This window comes from Pseudonaja textilis, chromosome Z, assembly GCF_049901715.1.
Source record: "Pseudonaja textilis isolate UNSWEBS1 chromosome Z, rPseTex1.2, whole genome shotgun sequence".
NCBI classification, from domain to species: Eukaryota; Metazoa; Chordata; class Lepidosauria; order Squamata; family Elapidae; genus Pseudonaja; species Pseudonaja textilis.
This window is the reverse complement of record NC_142008.1, coordinates 102895073-102918939: the sequence shown is the minus strand read 5'-3', so window position 1 is coordinate 102918939 and position 23867 is coordinate 102895073. Positions and strand designations below refer to the sequence as shown.

The following is a 23867-nucleotide window of genomic DNA, read 5'->3' as shown; positions in this document are numbered from 1 at the left end:
AGGGTGGGATGAAGGAGAAAAGAGGTACTTCTGTAGTCTCAGGTCAGCCTAACAGCTGGGAGAGGCAAAGAGGGGAACTGTATTGTGCATAAACACAAAAGGAAAAGATCTTAACCATACCAAATGGATTTTAGGGGGAAAAACAATTTTAAAAAATTACCAACTCTCTGTTCTGAACTGAAGCTAAAGCTTAGGGGAAGATGAATAAGGTGCAAGCCATCATAACGAATGTTTCAGGATTCTTAGGAAGAAAGAGCCCAGCCTGATGGTAATCTGATATATTGCCTCCAACTTCCAAGGAAAGATGATAACAGTTGTTGCCCTAAACTGGTAGAAGATAGCGGGCTTTCGGTCTTTCCTGCACAGCTTCAGATTCATAAATCCTAATGCATTTTGGAAGGTCAAATTCTTGACCTTTTTTAGAAAAAGAATGGGTAATGGAAGAGATCCAGTAACTAATTTTTCTATCACTTACTTGCTGATTATGGGCTTATCCTTACATGTTTGTTCTTTTATATCATGGAATTTCCTAGCCCAAATTCATCTCTTTTGTTATTAAAGCTACTTGTGACTTTTTCTGCTCATTTAAAGTAGAAGTTATGGTGTAGGTCAGTGTTTCTCAATCATGGCGGCTTTCAGATATGTGGACTTCAATTCCCAAGATTCCCTGGGTAATGTAACTGGCTGGAGAATTCTGAGAGCTGAAGTCCACATATTGGGAAGCTGCATAGTTGAGAAACAACTATGCTGTAGATACTGCATGCATCCATACACCTATCAACACACATGATTGATGTGGACACGGGGGATCTCTTCTTTCCATTCAACACAATTATATCATAAAATCTCATTTGCTGCATTATTTCCTTCATCCACAATCATTTCAGTGCTGGGAAAATACAATGAAGTTCCTCCAATGCCGTACTATTTTCTGTATCGCAATTGAGGCATGTTTGGTATGGGTTTCTTGCCTCAGCTAATTTCTTTTCCATTGTAATGGTATTCTTTAATCCATCAATGACTATAAAGCACTTATTCCAGTAATATACGATCATGTTACATTTTTTTTGCAGCAGTGATCTGTATCTGCCACTGATTCCAGATTTTCCCACAGATTTCTCCCAAGTTAGCAACAAGGAAGGGTTTCTTCATAATGGCACCCTTCAGGTGTGTTCGGATTTGATTCCTAGAATTCCTAACCAGAGATTTCTTCAGTAGTAATTCCAACATTGGAACTGAATGTCCCGTCTTTGAGATAATATAAAAAAGATTAATATTAATGGATCTATTGTTATTGAATATTAGGGTGTTTAAAAATAGGGTGTTTAAAAATTGTATCCACAATAACCCGAAGCCTACCTTGGAGAAATATGTTAATAAAAGATCATAGAGGTAAATTAATTGGAAACTCCTGCTAGATTAAGGATTACTACTCGCTTCCAACAGGGAACCTAGTAAATGATAACCATCTCACCTTCCTTGTCTTCTTTTCCTGCAGGCTCCCAGATGAGACATCCCCATCACTGATTTCCTCCAAACCTGTAAGCAGTCTTTTTCACAACTGGCCTAAGTCCCCCCAGGGCAAGCATCCCAAAAGTGTGGACTTTGACATCCGTCCTGCCCTGCGACGGGCCCCGAGTCCAGCTGCCCTGCCCAGTGAGCACAAGATTAGCCCCACCCCAAGGCCTTCCTCTCTTCCCATCCTGCCTTCTGTGCCCATCTATACTGGCGTCTTTGATCTCCGTGGTTCACCCACTTCTGGAGGTGAACATCCCTTCCCTAGCTTTCCTTCAGGCAGCCGTTCTCTGTCCCCAACCCACTTCCTGCCTCCAGCTACGGACAAGCCCTTCGGCTCCAAGCCGTTGCCTTTCTGGACTAAATACGATGTGGCTGACTGGCTGGAGTACCTGAAGCTGGGGGAACACCGTGATCGTTTCCTGGACAACGAAATCGATGGATCTCATCTGCCTTCCCTCACCAAGGAAGATTTCATTGACCTGGGCGTGACGCGAGTTGGGCATCGCATGAACATCGCCCGTGCCCTCAAGTTCTTTCTGGAGAGGTGATGGGGGAAATTGCCCTGCCCCGGGGAACCTCTTGCCTGAATGTACAATGGACCTCCACCATGGGGAGAACAAAGAGGTGGAAGGGTTGCAGCTGCGGGGCCGGGCACAGGGAAAGTGGTGAAAAGAGACCCTGTGGGGGGTGAGGGTAGAGTGGGGGATCTTGGATAAGCTCACCAAAGCCTGCCTGGGCACCCTCACGGGTGTGCACTTTTCTCTGTTGCGTTGCCATGTAGCAATTTATTCATTTCATATATCCAGCACAACAGCACTGACATGAGTGTATGAACCCTTAACCTGCATATCATCACTTTCCAGGTGTGTTTGTGTGTGTGTGTGTATGTGTTTATAGCTGTACACATACACTTGCTCTTCATTCTCCATCAGCATAGCCACCAGCTTTTCCAGTCAGATGGCTGGTACTAGCCATTCAGTAGTGCAACAGCTTCTACCTGCCTCCCATCCCTCATCCTTTCTGTTTTTGCTGATGGCCCTTATGTAGCAACTGCTATTTGCACATCAATCCATTCAGCCATGTAACAGCTTGCTCTGTACATCTCCACAATTACCAGGATTGTTAAGTACTCTGCCTTTAAAAAGAAAAAAAAAGAGACCTGCTACAAGAAAATGAAATCTGCATATGTTTCCTTACTTTGCAAAGTATTCTTTGGGGAGGATCTCAGATGGTTCAAGTGCCATACTTACTTGGTAGGAAGATTGGGTTCCTCCTCCCGATAATTACCTGTGAATTGGAATGGGCTCTTCAGATTAGATAAAAAGAATTTCTAGAAATAGCTACTGAAAAGTATGGGTGCCTTGGAAGATAAGCCATCACTTGAGTTCATCAGGTGAGCTTCAACCTTATTAGTGATGCCAAAATTGGGCTTTTCTCTTTTTCATCTCTGTTCAGTTTATCTCATTGCCTTATTTTTGCTTTTGTTCCTACTTTTCTCTTTTCACCTTTTTTCTACTTCAGTTACCTCTTCCTCTTTTGCCTTCTCCATCAAGTTTATTCTTACCCTCTTCCGTGTTGCTGTTACTTTCGTTTTGGCTGTTTCTGCTGGAAGAAGGAAAGGGAATCTCTGTTTCTGTGTGAAAATAGTTGGTTTATGCAAACTGAGTGTAAGTTAACGGATAGTTGTTGTGTCTTATGTTGGCCAGTTTGGGGATATGGCTTTTGTAGATATTTATATAATATCTACCTTCATACATGTGTATGCATATACAAATTGGTCATATGCAAGCATTTATTGATGGGTAGGGAGAACAGCCTATATTGACAAGAAAGGGAAGGTGGGCATTGCACAGGATTTTTTTCCCCTCCCTCTCTCCCTACCTATGTTTTGTCCAGGAAGGATGTCTTAAATTTAATGTCTTTTTTGATAAATACTGTAATTATTAACTGCTAGAAACTTGCTTTCTGAATTTTCAGTAGAAATAGAGAATGGATGTGGGATGATGAGCGTTAATAGCAACACCTGGCTGACTTTGGATTAGGAAGATAAGCCACATTGGTAGATAAATGGGGCTCCTTCAGAAGATACCAAGACAGTAGACTACACTGGTATATCACCCATCCCAGAAGAAAGCAATTTCACAATGTTACTGTTGCCAAGAAAATGGCATAGACGATGTCCATGAAGTCACCAAGAATCAAGCTTAACTTAAAATAAGATGAAATACTTGTTCAAAGTAGGCACACTGCTGTGACTCTAATTCAGGCCTGTCAAACTAGCTGCCTATAGACTGGATACAGCCCGCACAGGCCATACCCACCCCTGCTCCGCAAAAGCAAAAAACATCAAGATACGGTCCGCAATGCGATTGGATTTTGACATCCCTGCTTCTAATCCATGGCGTGTCTTCCACTCCACAGTCGCACAGTTCTGGCTCGTTGCATGTGACCTTTTTGGGAAGAGGGAAAATATTTTTGATAGTACTAAACCCAGGCATAACAATATAGCTGTTGTTTGCTGGGCATGCATGGCCTATAAATGGAGGCTATCGCTGTGTTGACAAAAGAAAGTGGTCTTGACCTTTTTGAGAGGCTGCACTCTACATCAGTACTGATGAAATTCTATAGCTAGGATTGCTTTAGAATTGGCATCATTGCAGAGACTGATGCCAGCATTATTATAAAGGAAAGATCCGAGCAACAGTGGTGCATGGGGTAGTCCCTGTGATCCACCTGTCCCAAATTATTTCAGTAGGATAAGAAAAGCAGGGAACATAATATTCCACAAACATGGCCATTTGCAAGACACTTCAAATGGGCGGGACAGTCCTTTATGTTCTGATTCTGTTGGGAAGAGATTGAATGTGCTGATCCTACGAAAAAGTTTGTGGGTAAAAGCTACATAAAAGGAAATGGCATATTCCTTTGCTAATGTCGCCAAAACCTTGTGAAATTATTTTTTTACTGTAATGATTGATTCCAATTAAGTAACCAACTTAAGGAATGGATTGTGCATAGCTTAATCCTATAGTTGAGCCGAAGAAGGTGGGTTGGTTCCCATAAAATATTGTGCATTTAAGTGACTACATGTTTTGGCTGAAGGACCATATCCTAGATCTTCACTAGTATAAGATCTAGTATTAAGGTAGAATGTAATCTGTATTTCGAGGCATTCTTGATACTTTGTGTGGTGATCACTAATCAGAGGCGTTGGCTTACCGATAAAAAATGCACCAGAAGGCAGGACAAGAAGCAATGAGTGGAAACTAATCAAGGAGAGAAGCAACTTAGAACTAGGGAGAAATTTCTTGACACAACAATTAATCAGTGGAACAACTTGCCTCCAGAAGTTGTGAATGCTCCAACACTGGAAAAGATGTTGGACAACCATTTGTCTGAAGTGGTGTAGGGTTTCCTGCTTAGGCAGGGGGTTGACTAGAAGACCTCCAAGGTCCCTTCCAACTCTGTTATTCTGTTGTATAATAATCTCAGACACTACCAATCAGTTTCTGTTAATATGATTAATACTTTTCAGAGAGACCACTTGAATCTCAAGCCTATATTTTTAGGAAACTTGATTGCATTTGATGCTTGTGTATTACAGGGCTCGTTAACGGACAAACGTAGGATGCTCAGTACATAATATTGAACTAAATAAATGGCTCTTCCTTGCCCCATCTCTTTCTACCACAGAGTACACACAATCCTGACCATAACAGTGTGCAAACACTGTTCCTTCATAGATCTTGTGGTTTAGTCCATGCATGTTATGCTTCCATGCTCCTGCGCTCCTGCTCCACTTGCATTCTCAGGTTCAGCAACAGGCTTCATATTACTTTCATTTCAGAACCGCTTCCATTTGCACATGACTCATGTTTCTGTACTTCCAAATATGGAGATGTGCATTTGAGTATTTCTCCAACTGAGTTTGAAGGGAAACATCTCTTATGTTCTTCTACCTGTGGAGTATCTGTGGCAACATTCTAGCTCCAGATTGTAGCAAAGACAAAAGAAGCTGGAAAGGGACAGAATGTAGGATAGGGATAAATTCTCCCACTCTGGTCTCCTTCCATATTATCATGTTTTTCCTACTACCAACCCAAACTTGGAGTGGGAATGGGGCGGGAATCTTATATATTGACCACATGTGTGCTATGATGGAAGTATCCCTTCCCCCTCCCATATGCTGAGCTGCCAAAGAAACAGATTCCAGTGTATTGGGGGAGTGGAGCTGTTCCAGAATTGTCCCCGCTCCCTCCATGCACAGAGGGCCAATGCCAGGATCCAGCAACGGGCAGCTTTTTTGAAATAGACGGTTCAGATAAAGGGGGTTCTTGCTCCTGCTCTTTGCTGGGATCCTTAGTAGGTTGCTTAGTGGGAGCAGGTGTACCTCTCTCCACTTGCTTACCTTCCCAATCCTTATGCCAGTTATTGAGAGCTATGGAGAAGTCTGCAGGACTCATTCCATGGCTATAGGCCTTGTGGCAGCCCCATTTCAGCACCTCACTAATGCTGTGACTCTACCACGAGCTGCCGCCACCACCCTATCACATCTGGGCCACATAGCTGGCCTATTCTTGCTCCTTGAAAACTATTTTTGTGTCAGACAGCGAAGTCCTTTCCACCATCATTAAGAACATGGCGTAGCCACGCCATATTTGTGTAACATGTGGATCTTGGCGTGTACATACCCATTTCCATCATGTTGGGTAACTTGCACATCTGACACCTGTTAAGACCAGCAATGTACCCTTTTCTGTTCATGATCACACAATTAACCCAGGCATGCAAAAAAAAAAAAAATCCAAACTGGTGGTAGGCCCCCTCTGCAAATAAACGTTTATATGGGCAGCCAGGATATTCACCAAACCATAAAAGTGTCAGCTTTGCTTTTATTAAACAAGAGGAACTTGTGGCCCTTGTTGGAAAATGCAGGGCAAGGATAATGCTCAAAAAGTGCAGGCAAGGTTGCAAGAGCTTGTATCTCCAGGAGGAAGCACCTGTTTTTAGCAAGCACTCTTGCCCTGTGCCTAGTTTGGGAAAAATATGGGATCACAAAATCTATATGAGCAGTTTTTCTGAGATACTGCGTGGCTCCCTGCAGCCTATAAAGGAGAAGGAAGCTGGGTCTGGACTCTGAAGGCCTCATACGTATGTAGGGAGGTGGCAGAAATCCTTAGAAAGACTAGAAACCACCAATAGGAATAACGACCACAGAATGAGGTGGGAAGGGAGCCAGCCACCATGTTGATATGAGAGACAAGGTGAAAGGGGTGAAACTCATACTGACAAAATAATGGCCTGGTCCATTTAGGCAAAGATACACAACAATGAGTGATGTTGGACTGGTCTGCAGGATATTTTGAGTGGAGGCATCAATTAATTTGCATGGCCGGGTTAACCCTTCTGATGGCAGGGCACTGCCCTGTAGCTCTTTGTGCCTCCTCCTCAGGCTGCCTCTTGCCACATCACTGTCCCACCCACATGCACCTCCTGTGGGTCACCCTTTTGCTGCCACATTTTGAACATGCCATGTGGCTATTTCTATTGTGCCTCCAAAAGCCACAGCTCCATATCTTGTGGCCTCATTGCTTGGGTCCAGGCATGTGATTGCCTGCCCCTCCACAGTCCAGCAGCCACTGATGCCACACTTTAGTGCCACGTGGTGATAGCTCCCTCTCCCCTTCCCCACTGTGTGGCTAATGACGTGCTGCCGGCATTGCACCTTTATGCGACCATCTTTTCTTCTTACTCTTCTCAAAAGTAAAGGGCTCTTGTCTTGTCGGACTGGTCGCACCGGCCCTTCTCATCCACAGGCCCCAGTGAGGGAGCAAAATGAAACAAACTTTAGAATGTCTTCCATAAATGATGTTATTGAGAGACAGGAAAGTACTGGTCTCTTCAGTTTCAGGCGAGGAGTCTTATGCTGCGGTTCTCAGCTTCTTGCATGGGTGGCCCACATGTGCTCACAGTCCAGCTCTGGGAAAGAGACTTTGGAAAGGGGTATTATGGGGCGTTGGTTTGGGAGCAAGGTTCTTGCGTTTGCTAAGAATGGAAAGGGATGAAAAATCTGAGGAAAGGTCAAACTTCTCAGATCCCTGGAAAAGAGAACTGGTAACTGGAAATGTGGCACAGGTGGTTTGGCAGGAAAATGAATGCTGGGTGGTGTGGGGATATAAATGTCTAGTGAAAAAGAATTATAAAGATGGGGAGAAGCTAGAAGAAGGCATGTACTGATGGTATTTGAATGGACTAAACGTGGGACCAGAGGACTCCTGTTTTAAAAAGGATGAAGTAGCCATTCTTGTGTTCTTGGGGAAATGAGGAATTTTCTGCATTGCCTAAAAAGAAGGGCAAAAAGAATTACAGGCCCAGCTTATTTGTGACTTACACAGGGGCATTTTTGGCCAAAGAATGCTGCTCCTGTCATCTCAAGTTTTTTTTTTTCCCTCTAGAATCACTGGAACTTCATAAAAGTTGCCTCTCATCTCCCATACTATTTATGGAGGCAGTAGCTTAAAACATGAAGTATTCCTGAAAGTGGGAGATAGGGTTCCTTTAGGAGCACAGGTCAAGCTTTCCCCAGGTTTTGAAAAGTCTGGCTATTTCATTAAGACAAAATACTAGTCAAGATTCTAGTCCTCGTATGAATACCAAGTGAGGCCTCACACATTTGAAAAAGTTGTTTGAGGAACTGCCTAGAAAATTTTAATTTCCTCCAAATGTTACTTGGGTTTGGCTGTGGGGGCAGCAGAACTTATGGTCCTCTGAGGTGGGGTGAAGAAGGGTTTATTGGACTGATCCTTGAAGCATTGAGAACTACAGCATTGAGTCCTTTTGCCTTAATGTATTGAAATGAAGTATGTGATGTTGACTTTGTGATTCAGGGATCCATTCCCTGGAATGATTAGTGGGGGTGGGGGTGGGGGTAATGCCTGCATTTGACAGGGTTGTGTTTTGAATTTTATTGTGATTGCTGGGTGGAGAAAGAGGCTGTGGAGAAGAGAGTCGGTACGTTCCCTTCCATCATTTTAATCTTCTCCTGTAAATCTCAAAAGGTGATCATTCTGTCCTCCCCACAAGCCAACACCTGGCCCTGTAGCATCCAGGTGTAATGTATAATAGATTCCACTAACATACAATCCATTCCCACCCACATGCAAATATATCTATATCTATATCTATATATACATAACACATCTTTATTTTTTTGTTATTGCTGGAGAGAGGCCACATAATCCAGAATCAATTATTCAACTTCAGCCTACAAGAACACTGGTAAGAACACATTTTGGCTCCTGAGTGTAGAGGGGTGGCTTCCAATTCTATTAGAATTCCACTGCATGCTTGAGATTCCTGCTGGGCTCTTCTTTGCAAGGTTCAGCTCAGTTCCCAAGTATAGAGGCTACAAAAGTGGTTGTGAGGGGGGCACCCATGGCCAACACCTATTTTAAAGGTTCCTCATCTCCTTTGAACCTGTTCACCTCTCTTCCTATGCTGGGAGGATGGATTCCTGTCCTGCTAGATGCTTCTCTTTGCTCCTTCATCACAGTCATATTAGATTCATACTCTAGAATCTAGCTTGGGTTGACATTTGATGTTTGTTTTGACTTAATTCCACCTATCCTGGGAAAACCGGCATTTTGTTCCACCTTCATTCTATCTCCTGATGTCTTGAACCCAGGATTCCTAGACCTTCTTCCTCTTTGGTACCTTCCTTCCTGAAAGGAACTGTACCTCATGCTGTGGGCAGATTCTTTTGAAATGAATGTATTTAATCCTGTGTTGCCTAAGATTACCTTACGGCATTCAGGCAGATCTGCCTCACATGTTCTCTGTCTCTCTCTTTGTCTCTGTCTCCCCCCCCCACACACACACACAGACATACCACCACCATCACCACAGAACTTCCTTTATATCTTCCTCTACCAAATCTGTTATTCTGGGCTGGAGGTCCTGACTCTGCCTTCAATGCCTGTGCAGAGTAACTAATGTAATTTACTGGTTTTATTTGCAAATATAAACTTTATGGGATACAGAGATTCTCTGTAGGTGTCTTTGCATCCATTAATGTGTGTTTGAGACAAGAGGGAGACCCTTGGCTATAACCAAGTGTTTGCAATGTTCTTCACTATCGATACTTGGAACAGTAACGCAGAAAACCAGGCAGAAATAAAAAGCAATGCCCTGAATTTGGGGAGGCAATGGCAAAAGTTTTGCCAACTGATTCTCCTGGTAGTTTGGTTACAGCTTCTGAATGCTGCAGTGAAGAAAAGGAGCAGTTGGGGTAGTTTTGCTCACCTTTTGAACAGTATCTCACTTTCAGTGCTGGCAACTCATTCATCAGTTTAGTTCAATAGCAGAACTAATACTGGACGTGAAAGCTAAACTCACCTTATTTAACAAAGCTATATTGTAAACTTTGTCAGAACCTTAGTATCTTGATAGAATTCCTCTTGTTCAAAAATGGGTCTTCTCTCACTTGTGGAAAAAAAAAGTAGAGGGTTTTTTTCCCCTCTCTCTTTATAAAAGGTAATTTTATTCTCTCTGTCTCTCTTTTCAACCTTGCATGGCTTTCTTCAGGGAGTAAAAAGAAAAGTCAAAATGGTAACCATAATCATGTTATCAATGCCCTGATCTTTTAAAACACATCTGTAAAAAAGGAGCGATTCTGATTGCATGGATATGGCCATTTTGACTTTTTTGAAATAATATCACTCACCATTGCCCATAGACAACCCTGCTTAAAACAACTTAAAATTTCGTGCTCACCAAATGGTGGAAACAAATTAGTTGAGAAAATAAGAAAATAATTTCATTAAAATATAGGATCCCCCGATTCTGGCTTGAGAATACAATGCTGTCTTTGGAGGGGAAGGGAATAGAGGATACAGACCAGGTCCCTAGGGATATGCAAGTGGTTTGCTGTATGCTAGCTTTATACCATCCCACATTCTTTTCAGTGATTCCCAGTGTCCACTTGCCCTGATGTTTGAGTCTGGTTCCTGGCTTGCAGTTATAATTTTCTATTTCCCACCATGTTTCAGCTTTTCTGAGTTGGGGATCATTGTAGACCATTGCAGAAAATTGGAAAAAGCGCCTTTATGGTTTTTCGCCACTGATAAGTCAGCGTAGGGGGAAAGCAAACAGTGGCCAATTTGGTCAGGCTATTTTTAAATATAAACCCAGTCCTAAATCTTTGATACCCTGGATTATTTGCAGCATATTGATAAGAACATCTGGCTTAGAATTGTTGAATCCAAGCAAGCAAAGTAGTTGCTTAAGTTGTAGTTTAGTAGTTCTGCACAATTGAGATGAAGCTTTCAATTGTGTACACATAAATCATTCTAGCTTGTCCAGTGAAGTTGTTGTTAATTAGTTCTGTTGCCATGCCAGTATTTTACATCAAGTTGCTGAACCTCTGGTTTCTACTAGAAACAAATAAGTTCCTTTCTGCCAAAAACTTGGCCACACTTGATTTATGGAGCTCATGAGATGTCCTCCCAATGGCCTGCTTAGGCACGAGGCAGCAGATTTGATCAGATCATTACTCAAAGAACACTTGATAAGGAACCCAACAATTAGATTGCAGAACTTAGTTTCTTCCCCAAATGCTTTGACCGGGGTAGGCCAATTCTATCAAAGGCTCTATCCTTGTCAGATTTCCCCGTTCAAAGTCTCCACCCACCCCCATTAGTAATGTCCCTTATCAACATTGGAAGTCATTAGATGTGCAGGTAGTCCTTGACTTACAACCACAATGGAGCCCAAAATTTCCATTGCTAAGGGAGACAGTTGTTAAGTTACTTTTGCTCCATTTTATCACCTACCTTGCCACAGTTGTTAAGAGAATCACTGCAATTGGTAAGTAGTAACATGGTTTTTAAGTGAATTCGACTTCCCTATTGACTTTGCTTGTCAGAAGGTTGCAAAAAGTGATCTAATGACTCCGGGATGCTGCAACCATCATAAATACATGCCAGGTCCCAAGGGCCCAATTTTGATCACGTAACCATAGGGATGCTGCAGTAGTCGTATGTGTGAAAAACAGTCATAAGTCTCTTTTTTTCAGTGCCAGTACAACTTTGGCTACTAAACAAATGTTTGTAAGTCGAAGACTACCTGTAGTAACCTGTTCACATTAAGCATTAGGAACTGTCTGTAGTGTTCTAAATGAGAAATACTGAAATACAATATAGACTGAATTTGAATACAGAAGAAAAGATTGGGTGGAACAGTGAATGAAATATCTTTTATAACAAATCCCATGCAGATAATATCACTGCAGAAGAGTTCATGGCTGGGGATTACTGTTCTTCAGACTCAGAAATTTAGCCCAGGAGCAAGAAGACAAGCCACAAGAATCACCTAGCTTGGTAAGATGGACAACATGCCTACAATAGGTGAGCTAGTAGTTCTGAGCAGTGTGGCCCTGTGTTAATTTTTGTATGATCCTTGGACTATTTCTGCCTAATGCAAAGCTAGTATAATAGGGCATTTGGAAGAATCCCAAGAGCAGTAGAAGTATCCCACTATCCTGGTACACTAATTATTTGACTACTTTGGGGGTGCTGTTTCCCATTGCCAAAAAAAAGTAGGCTTGGAGGCACCTTGAGAGGATACTCCATTTCCATCGTCTAGTTCTAGATTAGAGGCTGCCATTCCCTACAGTTCACCCCCTTTCAATTAACCAGTTCATAACTATTCTGATTTAGAAGGAACATGCAATCATGACTCCAGTGGGAAAGCCTTATTTTTAATAACATTTTGAAAGAGAAGCAGCAGAACAGTGCCAAGCATTTCAGCTCAGTCTGATTTCCCCAGTTAAAACTCTAGAAGGTATAAATGGGTTGGACTATTGCTCCCATAGCCATTAATTATACCACACTAAATGTAGTCTGGGAACTCCGAAGCAGGTGAACATCAAGGTTGAAGTTGTTGGCTCTATTGCCCATGGCAAGAGAGCGGGGGGAGGCATTCAGAACATAGCAGATGACCAGGATGCCAGAGGCCAATACAACATCCATATCATTGACTATAGTTTATTATAGTATTTTAAATTTATTATACATAGTACACAGTTGTACAGTTAAGACACTTGTGTTGTAATTTTTACTTTAAAATGTAATTTATTACTTTCTGAAACCAAATGGTGCTTATTCTGAAGTAAGAAATATGATTGCCTAAAGCAATCTATTATTAACATTATAATTACATTTGTGTCTAAAATTATTTAGCTGCCTGTCTTGCAGCCATGAACTTCTTGCCCAGTAACAGCTGAACCATACAGCTGGATGAGGAAAGTTGGTGGGAGGGGGGGGCAAACACTACTTGGGGAAGCTATATGCAAATGGTAAATCAGAATATTCAGCAATATAACTTTCTATGATGATTCTAAAATTAAGAGTCCTCTGATAAATTTCAGATGTTAACATTTACTCAGAATAGGTCAGGCACCAGGGGGTGGATGGGAGGGAGAAAACATAACCTGTTTCAATTTTTCCAGCAATTTGCATGCATTAAAGGATTGGGTGGTTTTTTTTTTAAATTAAAAATAAATAAAAACTATATCAAACAAGCAGAAATGAAGCAATGATGTTTCAATCTATACAGATTCACCATAACAGAAAAGAAAAAGTGGTCTAACACAAGTTTGGCAGCAATTGGAAATTTAAGCTGCAAGAAATAGATTACCACAAATGCATGGTCTTTCTAGAGCAGTGTTTCTCAATCTTGATAACTCTTAAAATACATGGACTTCCAATTCCCAGAATTCTGGGAGCTGAAGTCCACACATTTTAAATTGCAAGATTGAGAAACATTGTCCTAGACTTTTCTGCTTTTCACACAATTAGAAGGACTGCCTTGTTCCTCTGTTTCATTGGGAAATAGCAACAGCATTTTGGAAAATAAAAACTTCCCACAGACTTCACCCACAGAAGTGTGACTGTTCCTCCCAAGGCTGCCTACTTCAAAGAGAGGCAGGCAAAGCAGAAAAGATGTACCTCAGAGGTCCTCTAGAGGGCACCCTCTTTCCAGATGTATGATTAGAAAGACCAAGAATAAAAACCAGGAATGTAACCTTTCAAGGGAAACGTTCTCCTAACTTAAGAAAAAAAGAAATAATTAGATAGATGCACAAGCAGGACACCATCATGTTTTGCTTGGTTTTGGATTCATATCTTTCTGGAGGTCAGATGCCATCCAAATGACTGGCTTCCCAAGAGTCACTGAGTGTGTTCAGCAGACGCTGGCGAGCTAAGGACCTTCGAAGGTGCATGCGATAGTCCTCCATTACTAGATTATCCCAGCGTCGCAGCACAAAATGGTTTTCATCCAAGGTTAATCCAGAACACAACAGCTGATTCCGAGTTCGGAAATCTGATACTGTGATCAGCCACCTGCATAGGAAGACAAGAAAAGGGAGATGGCTGACGGACATGGTTTCATCAAGCTTCATTATGGAGGAAGTTTCCATTGCTTCTCCAGCACCCCATGGCTCAACAAGTTCAGAATAATTCCTTTAAAAGTTCAAATGACCCCTTTCATGGGGCCCAGTGCAATAGGCAAAAATGGCAGGAGCTACTGGTGTAGATGGCACAGAGACAAACATAATGGAGTGTGTCTGAAGCAGATCTGGCTGTTCTCGGAAGCAGACCCAAACAAATTTCCCAAATTGTTGAAGGCTAACTTCCCAGGTTAAGCAAAAGCATTCAGATCTCTGGCTTTTCAGAAGAATTCAATATGCTTCTAGGCTGAATATTCAGCTTTTAGAGTATTCAAGTTTACACTTCCTCCCAAGGGCTGACTGCTGGAGACAGAGGCTGTATGTCCTGAAGGCCGCCTGTGCCCTTTGCCTAGATTAGAAATTTTATTCTTTTATGGCAGGGCTGCATAATTTATACCGGCCTTCCCAAAGTTGCCATTCAACTGGCATGTTTAATGCAACAGAAAAGGGAAGCTCTAAAATACACTGAGAAAAATGGTAACTGGTCTGGCCTAGCCAAGATTATGCATTATTCATCTGCTAGATCAGTATTTTTTAAACTTGGCAACATTAAGAAGTGTGGATTTTAACTCTTCATAAGTCACTAGTGCTAGCCAAGGAATTCTGGGAGTTGAAGTCCACACCTCTTAAACTTGTTAAGTTTGCAGAATACTGAGCTGGATTGTGTTCTGAACTCTCATACCTTCAACTGAACGTATAATTGTAACGAGCATAAATGAACACGATTTATTCAACTAAAGTAACTTGCTCAGGAACCCAAGTTAGTATACCCAGGTTAGTATAACACATTTAGTTTTGTTACTGAATTAACTTGTTTTTCAAATTTGCATAATATGTTGAGTTATAGATAAACTAAACAGTATGGGTCCATACAATGCAGTATTTTTTTTTTAAAAAAGGACTAAGCTTACAATGTTTTCTGAATGCATTCACCCAAGCTTTTGCTGGTCTGCACAGACATGAGCAAACCCAGCTAAAATGGGGCCCTAAATGTTAGTGTCTCTCACAAGAGTCAGGACTAAAGAAGGAGGGAGATCAAATGATAGCTCCCAGATTTTATACTGTTAGCTATTCAAAGTCATTAGACTGGGATGGATGACCATTTGATTGATAGACAAAGAATGAGTAGATGATAGATTAGGTGATTAGATTAGATTAGATTAGATTAGATTAGATTAGATTAGATTAGATTAGATTGAAAAGAGAAAGGAAGGGTGAGGGAGGAGAATTCTGGGAGTTGAAGTCCATTTTAAATTTATTAAAGATAAATTTGATGAGACTGCTGGTCAGTGAAGGAAACTATTGCCTCAGCTAAGCATTCTTTTTTTTTATGATGCCATGGGCCAAGCTAGCCAAATAAAAGTGAGTGATTAAACAGATTTGCCTTAGGCCAGAGAATTGGAGGATAGAGTAGTTGAAATCTACACCAACCTGTTCTTCCGCCCAGCAGTTCCACAGATTACATTGATATTTTCAAATTGGATGCTGCGTAGCAGACCTGCTTCAAAGGCATTGGGAATGACGGCTTCTATGGCTGCTAGGATTTCAGCATGCTTCATCTCCTTTTCAGGCTAAAAGTTAGAAGTGATGCTCAACCATTGATGTTCTCCACCTTCAGACACACCTTTTAAGTTGTTATGGCTTGTGTATAATAGTTCTACCCTATCTTTGTTCTTGGAGTTTTGATTTTCTGCTATTCCCTCATTTTACCTTCACAACATCCTGTAAGGTAAGTTAAACTGAGACATTGGGATCACTCAAGATCTCTGAGTGACTGTTTTTCACTCATGTGAAACGCTAATACAACACTCAGGATACCCAGGAAAAATGGCAAACCGCTTTACCGTCCTCCGTATTTCATGCTACAGGTAGTCCTTGACTCACAGCTACTCATTTAACAATGGTTAGAAGTTACAATGGCCTCAAAAAAAAAAGAAAAAGAAAACGTACAACCCATCCTCTGTCATATGACTTCCACTGTTGAGTGATCACAATTGGGTGCTTGGCAACTGGCTCGCATGTATGACGGAGCAGCATCTTGCCATCATATGATCATGATTTATGAATCTTCTTAGCTGGCTTCTTTGGGGAAATCAGATTTACTTAACAACCATGGTAAAACTGGTTATAAAATTGGGTCCTGTCACATGGTATGTTTTACAAATGCCATAATTTATGATTCGGTAGTGGGACAGAAACAGGATTGGTCACACATGATGATCTCTGGCATGAGCAGGATAGAAGGATCCTTGCTCTTCTTGATCTCAGCAGTCTTCAATACATGGTATCTTTTGTGCCAGCTGCTGGGTTTGAGGCTGGGTGGAACAGTTTTGTGTTGGTTTGGCCCCTTTCTCCAAAGTTGGTCCTAATCAGTGTTGATAGGGAGTGAAAGGTTCACCCCACAACCACACCTCTGTGACATGCCATAGGGCTCTGCACTCTTGTCTACTCCTTTTTAACATCTATATAAAGTGCTGGTTGAGATCATTCACCAAAGGGTTGAGGTATTTATCATTAATATGCTAATGATACTCAACTTTATATATCTACCCCTGGTGATCCAAGTGATACCACTTTCTTGCAGTGCCTGGAGGCTCTGGGGGACAACAGACTACAGTTGAACCCTGGCAAAACCAAATGGCTATGGGCGCACGGAGCTTCAAGAGTCAGGACTTTACCCAACTTAGTTTTGGGTGAGGTTGCATTACACCAGACAGACCCAGTTCACAACATGGGGGTTCTCCTAGTCTTGTGACTCCTGCTCAAAGAGCACTTGGCAGTCGAGGCTAGGACAGCCTTTCCATAATTTTGGTTGGTGCACCAGTTGTGGCCTTTCCTGGATCAGGAATCTCTGTGCTCAGTTAATCAAGCCCTGGTCATCTCATGCCTGGATTACTGCAATGCGTTCCATATGAAACTACTCTTGAAGAAAATTTGGAAGCTTCAACTAGGGCAGAATGCAGCAGTGTAAGCAGTTCCTGGGGTCCTTAGGATGATCTGAGTTACACCACTTGCTCTGCAAATTGCACTGGCTGCCAGTCCTCCGGATGCAATTCAAAGTGTTGGTTATTATCTTTAAAGTCCTGCATGGCATGGGTCCAGGCTACCTGAGGAACTGTCTCACGCCACTGGGACTGGCCTGCCTCACCCACATCAGCAGAGGAGGCATGTTGCAGGGTCCATTGCTCAAGGAATTCCAGCTGGCGGGTATGGGGGAAAGGCTTTCTTTGACAGGGCTTTTGCCATATGGAACATCTTATCTCCTGAGGTGAAATTGGCTCCCACCCTTCTGTACATCTGCAAGAGCCTGAGGACCTGGTTATGTCAGATGGCCTGGGGCCCTAATGGGGGAACATCACATTGGAGGCAGTTGTTGAATTAAGAGCCAATCCCACTGCTCCGCCATGCATCCTATTCTCTCCTCTCTTACCTAACCCTAACCCTAACTATACCTTGATTGGGATTTCTATTTTTATTCTTTAAAATATATTATTTGTTAGAATTTTAATATTTGAATGCTGGAAGCCACCCAGATTTGTTTGTTATGAGACGGGCAATGAATAAATACAATAAATAAAAATGATGGAAACTCTGGTCTTAAGTGGAGGAGTACCTGTATGTTTGAATATGGAAGTTTCACTAATTTCTCCATTGGGTTCTTCCCATAAATGAGTATTTCCTCTCCCACCCTATCTTCTTTTTCTTTTCTAAGCAAGCCAAGCTCTCAACTAACATCATAGTGAATATCTGAATATGAGCTATGGTGATGCAGTGGTTAGAATGCAATATTACAGGCAAACTTCCCATAGTCAGGAGTTCAATCCTGACTGGCTCATGGTTGACTCAGCATTCAATCCTTCCAAGGTCAGTAAAATAAGGACCTTGATTGTTAGGAGCAATATGCTGACATTTTTAAACTGGTAAGAGACTGCTGTATATACCACTATGGAGCAGATTATGTGTGATACTGCTGCTGCTGTTGTTATTATTATTGTTGTTTATTTATTTATTTATTTATTTATTTATTATCTGAAGTTAAGCCTAAATTATTCACGAGTGAATTATAGACAGCTAATAAACTTCAACATTCACTCTGAGGAATTAAATTTTCTCGGTATACAACTCCGATATCAAAAAGGTACTCCTTTGTAAAATCTCTTTGTTGATATAGCTGAGCCATAACCTGGTCTTGCCCAGATAGGTTGACACTGAAACTGCCAAAGTTTCTAATGTACCCCCAGACAGTATTGGCTATGACGTGGTTGTTGTGATCACAATTAATTATATTTTCTCAAACACATGTTATGGGTGTAAACAGTTGCCATGAATTAAGTCTTGAGTATACAAGTGTGAATGCGGGGGAAATGGATCGTTTTTTAAATTACAGCATTTATGGGTGGGTCTTTATGTCCCTCTCAGGCCTCATGCACAGCTGTACACAACAATGACATCTGTCTCGGATTTCTCTTATTTTTTAAAAGAATAAATTAATCTATACCAGCCAGCTCGCAAAAAAATGAATTTCCCACAATGCCATAATATCTAACTTCTCTCTGGGCATGGGGGAAAAATTAAAAAGCAACTGGTTTTGTCTCACAGAGCTCAGCTCTTAGACAACTTGAAAGGGTCCTGAGTCTGTCTTTCCCACTAACACTAACCGGGTTCTCCAAGCAAAGGCAAAGAGGTCGGGCAGCAGGTGGCCGAGGAAACTTGCGGATACAAGGCATTTCCATGTCCAAGGCTTCATATTCGGCAATGATCTTCTTCAGATACTGGCGCCTAATGGGGAGAAAGAAAGCTGAAGGCCATGCCTAGGCCCCATTAATAGTACAGAGTTATGCCTCAGAGTCGTCCATTTTGATGTAGCCTCTCTCGTCAGGAGAAGCTGAGAAAGTACTTCCTGACAAAGCAGAAGGCAGTTTGGCATAGAAATGCCAGCCATTGTTCTCATTGTCTGCTTGTGCTCTTTTGAGAAGCCTTTGGTTGGCCATTGCAGATACAAGATGGTGATTTGGGTAAGACTTTGCCTAATCCGCCAGACCTGAATATAGGAAAATGGACAGTATTGTGAACAAGTATGGATATTATTTTTTCATGCTCGCCTATAGCCTCTGTTTTGATTAAGAGGCATATTGGAAACCTCAATCCAAGAACTGGGGTCACTGCTAAAATGGCCCCCACTTCTAGAACAGTAACATAAGGCCGCCACATAAGAAAGCCCTGTGGTGGATCAGCTACTTCTCCTTCCCAAAGGTGATCTTCAGAAAAGATAAAGGGACTGAGATGTGACCAGGAAGTGGGGAAGGAGGCCCAAGACTGGGATCCAATGGGATAGAAAGTGGGGCAAGGGGTGCCTCAGGGTGGGGGAGACCTTCGGAGAGCAACAGCAGGCCACTTGTGAACGAGAGAGATGCTGCCATGTGGGCTTGGACCTGGGCATGCACCAAGCCTCCCAGAGGCCCCCACCTACCCCAAGGCACTCACTCCATGTTCCGCTTAACTGCAACTAGGAGAGCAGGAATTGTGATTAAGCGAGGCAATCACATGAGTGCTTAAATTAATAACTACCACTACTTATGACTGAAATGGGCACGCTTTATTACAGACATAGATTACCTGTATTTAATAATTTTCTGTCCCATTAAAGATTAGAATTCAGTGGCAACTTTCAGAGAGGCTCCCTCTCAAGACTTGTGAGGAAATATGAGATCCTACTCTAGTATCTTAGTATCATACTAATATCCTGTCTTACTGAGACATTGCTCTCTTGATAATGCTGCTGCTCAGGAAATTACATTATAATTTACAGACAGATGATAAATCTTCAGGGGCTCTGAAGGACTGCAGCAGGATAAAGAATATGCCCTTCCTGGGAAAAGGAGCAAGGGATACTGTTCTGTAATTCAGCCCCTTACTCTGAAATAGTGTCCTTTTTCTCCCTAATGTCGATTTTTTATCATTTCGTACTCACGAAGTTTTTCGAGGGGGTGGGCAAGGTTGCTCCAATTCGAGAAAAAGGGAGGATACCCCTTCACTTTCAGTTTCTGGAACTGAAAGCAAAACGGTTAGTTAACGTTTACAATGTAATCTATAGTTCTTCCACAAAAAAATCAAAACATGAGAAGAATCTCCTGAACCTAATCAAAAGCTCTCCATGTCCAACATGCTTTTTTTCATACTGGCAAACTAGCTGCCCTGGGAAATACAGAAAATAAAGACCATTCAGAAGTTCTTTTGGATTCACACTTTCATTTTACAGACAAAAAAAAATGGTGGGCCACTTTCAGGGTTGTAAGTGGAAATAGAAATCACTAAATATATTACATAAGTTCCTGGACAAAAAGTAGAATATAAATCTAATAAATAAAAACATAACACGCTACAGTATTTCTGGATAGAACTATCCAATAGTTGCACAAATATTTCTGTAAAGGGTTTAAATTTGAACCAAAGTTGTGTCTCTGTGAGACTTCTCGTTTAGTTGACCTGATCAAAACATTGCACTAAAGTCCTAAACCTCAGATCTTGAATCACAATGGTAGGATTCATATAACATTATAAGCCAAATCCCATTCAGGTTTGGCAACATGTACAAACCTCACATAGACTCTATTTTCCCATATTTAACTGGTTATAAAATGGGGTAGAAAAATCCAGTTAGTTGTAGGATTAGCGAGTTTTTAATTTAGCTTTTCACAACCCTGAGGCCAGATGATTATTTTACTGATTTATTTATTTTTGCTCACCATTATTATTTTTAATAAATAACCCAAGACAGCAAACAAATCTAATACTCTTTCTTCCTCATATTTTCCTCCACAACATCAACCTTGTGAGAGAATTTAGACAGAGAGTGACTGACCCAAGTCACCCAGACAGTTATCAAATGTGTAAGGCAAGACTAGAACTGACAGTCTCTTCGTTTCTAGCCTGGTATCTTAACCATTAGGCCAAACTGGCTCTGGGGAAAAATTTGGGGTTAACCCTTTAATCTGAATCCCAGCACAGAAATGAAGTCCTTAGCAAACCTATAAAAATAGGCTTGCATTAGCAACTCAATCCCATTGTTTAACATTTCACTCCTTTTCTTCTCAAGAGGTAGTAACCCTATCCCAGCTCCAGCTGCATCAATCATAATCAGGTAGATTTTAAATAAAAAAAACTGATTTGAAAAATAAATATATAGGAAGTGACAGCTACACAGCTGCCCTGCAGGGACTGGCAACCTAGAGTCTAAAAAGTGGATTCCTTGTCTCCCTGGTGGGAATCTGTCATGTTGTGCTCCTGGTATACAGGATAAATATTTTCTGTGGGCGCTATGTTACAACATTCAGTTGGAAGGGTACTCAGAAGTGTCAAGCTCAATCCTTATCTTCAACACTTAATACTCTACAACTACAGCAATCCTGACAGACAGACCCTGTATAAGTAACTCCAATAAGAAATAGCCTATCACTTCTGTGACCAATCTGATTTGTTATGAATCTTACTTCGAAGAGCTATTTCATAATAAGTAACTTTCCCTGTAATTTCTACCCATTTGGATTTGCTCCAGTCCCTTTGAATAACAGAGAATTCATCTTTTCCATTGCAGAAGATAGTTCAACTCCATTTTCTACATGGGAACCCTTCTGATCATATCTGTTTTCTCCCTTTAATGCAAAGCTGAATAACCTGCCACTTTCTAACAATCCCAGAACCCTTTCTAACAAACTGCTGAGCATTAGGCAAATGAAAAGTATAGTTAAATGGAAATGTAAGACTGAGGGGGGAAAAGCACCCTCTTTTTAAATAAATAAATAAATTCAGGCCTTTGAAAAAAGGAGGGAAGAAATCTAAGTGAAACTAGGTGGGTAATGTGATTTTTTCCCCCATGGGCATCAGAACTTGATCCATTGTGGATTTTACTGTGTGCCAACATATTCAGCATGGTTGTGACCACCAAGTGTTATTCATCTAGCCATCAGCACATTCTTTCCAGGGCTACTGGAAGTGTTACTGTTCGACTTGGTCTGTCCAATACTGCAGTAGGTATGTGCAAAAGGCTCCAGTTTTGACCATTTGGAATACAAAATGGCTACATGTATACCATATACTTAGCTTGTTTATTGAATGTACCCATTTAAAAAATACATAATATGCACTAACCACATGATCTGACAGCTAATTTAAAAATTAAGCAAGTTTAAGGTACAATTGGAGCTGCTAGTCAACTGAATTAGGCTAAGCAGAGTTTGGCAGATAATGGGGTAAATAAGTCAGCCTTTCCAAGCATATTTAACATACTTCATTCTAAATAAATGGCTGCAATATTCTTAATTACTAAATGAAATCATTTGGGGGATACATTTTATGAATCATTCACAAGAAAAGTAAACCATATAAACCTTGTAAAAATCAATCATATTTACACTTCACATCTTGCATGAATATGTCTATTAGGTCACTATCAGTCCTGGTTTAAATGTATGATATTAACATAACCAATAAGTTGATGTCTATCATGATGGAAGTATGATTAAACTGAGTCTAAATAAAGTAACAGCATGTGCATTGGTTTATTTATTTGGTGCAATCCCTTGCCAGTTCCTCATTGGTTGATTCCATGCAGTTATCAAAACTATAAAGTCCAATGGCAGAGTTGTCCTCAGGACACATAAAAAGTAAATTGCTTCCACTGCACCATTACAGACACCTCTGGACTGTTTGTATACCTTGTGGATATCCCTGATCTATAAAAACATGATTACAGAACAAGAACACCATTAACCTGTTTCATTTGAGGTCCAGCATACCAAGGCATAAATCTAGAATCACATTTGGCCATCATTAGAGAATCAAGTAACTTGCATTTTCAAGGGGGCTCTAGAAGTCTCTTTATCAAAAGCGACCTAGCAACACCCATCCATATGCATCAGCTTGATCTGTCTCCTGCCTTCTTGGTTAGGCCTTAGTTCCCTGCTTCCTTTCCTCCTCCAAATTCTTTAATTTCCTTTCTTTCATTCTAGGTTCAAGCGGGAATAGATCATTATGTTCTTACTGGCCTAGCACAATAAAAGATGGAGATGGATCATGGAAGTGAGGAAGGGCTGGACAGCTGCAGCTCCTTCCAGGTCCTCAAGAGTCAGAGGGGTACTTTGAGTTCTCACCACATTCTCCTTGGCTGCTGGAACAGGATTGACACCTGGGTCCTTCATTCTCTTCCTCCTGCATTCTTGAGGTAGAAAAAAAGAAGACCAGTAAAAATGAAGTTTGACTTCTGCCTACTCCCTTCCTCTTGCAACATGATGCATTGTTGCCTGCTCCACTCCTGATCCAAACTTCAGATACCTCCCCCAAAGTGGGAAGACTCAGAGGAATAACACTTTTCAGATTCTATCAAAAGTAAAACGGCTCATTTCCTCTAACAAACTATATTCATTTCATGACAGTAATAATTGATTCATGAACATCCCTGCCAACAGATGTGAGCTGTTGTGAAACTTTGATTACTTTCAAGGGTCATAGACAAATTCAGGAAGGAGGTGATGATAGCTGGCTACTAGATCTGATAAAAATATTGCATTTTCGTGATGAAGGACCCTAAATAATAGCAGGAGGTTAATCCTCTTGAAGCAGGTAACCGGACTAGGTAGGATCTTTCCATGTTCTTTATATTTCTTGAGACAGGAATTAATTTCCCTCGACTATCACTGAGAAAGGGAGATAAAAGGCAGCTATTTAAAGTCATTCTTGAAAGCTATCTTAGTTATAGATCAGCCTCACATCAGTTGGCAGGGAGGCCCATGAATCAACTGTCATATGAAATGAGCATATGCCTCCATATACTATATTTGCCATG

At 41.3% G+C, this 23867-nt stretch overlaps 2 protein-coding genes and 1 pseudogene across 2 annotated transcripts in view; 2 read left to right on the top strand and 1 right to left on the bottom strand.

The window, feature by feature from the left end:
* The window catches only part of SHANK1 (SH3 and multiple ankyrin repeat domains 1), a 97817-nt gene extending 88259 nt beyond the window's left edge, over nt 1-9558 (top strand). Inside the window, 1 exon segment of the mRNA XM_087915801.1 lies at nt 1499-9558. Coding sequence (XP_087771927.1) covers nt 1499-2066 — 568 coding nt within the window. The 3' untranslated portion in view covers nt 2067-9558.
* A 4129-nt stretch (nt 9559-13687) lies between these two features.
* On the bottom strand, nt 13688-23620 carry CZH19orf81 (chromosome Z C19orf81 homolog). The gene is made up of 6 exons (XM_087915802.1): nt 23176-23620; nt 22175-22189; nt 19998-20070; nt 18685-18805; nt 15458-15597; nt 13688-13919 (listed from the first exon to the last, which is right to left on the bottom strand). Exons 1-6 carry the CDS (start codon nt 23237-23239, stop codon nt 13712-13714), a joined length of 621 nt encoding a protein of 206 aa, XP_087771928.1. The 5' UTR covers nt 23240-23620; the 3' UTR covers nt 13688-13711.
* On the top strand, nt 16545-17947 carry LOC148124185 (uncharacterized; annotated as a pseudogene).
* Nucleotides 23621-23867: the final 247 nt, after the last annotated feature.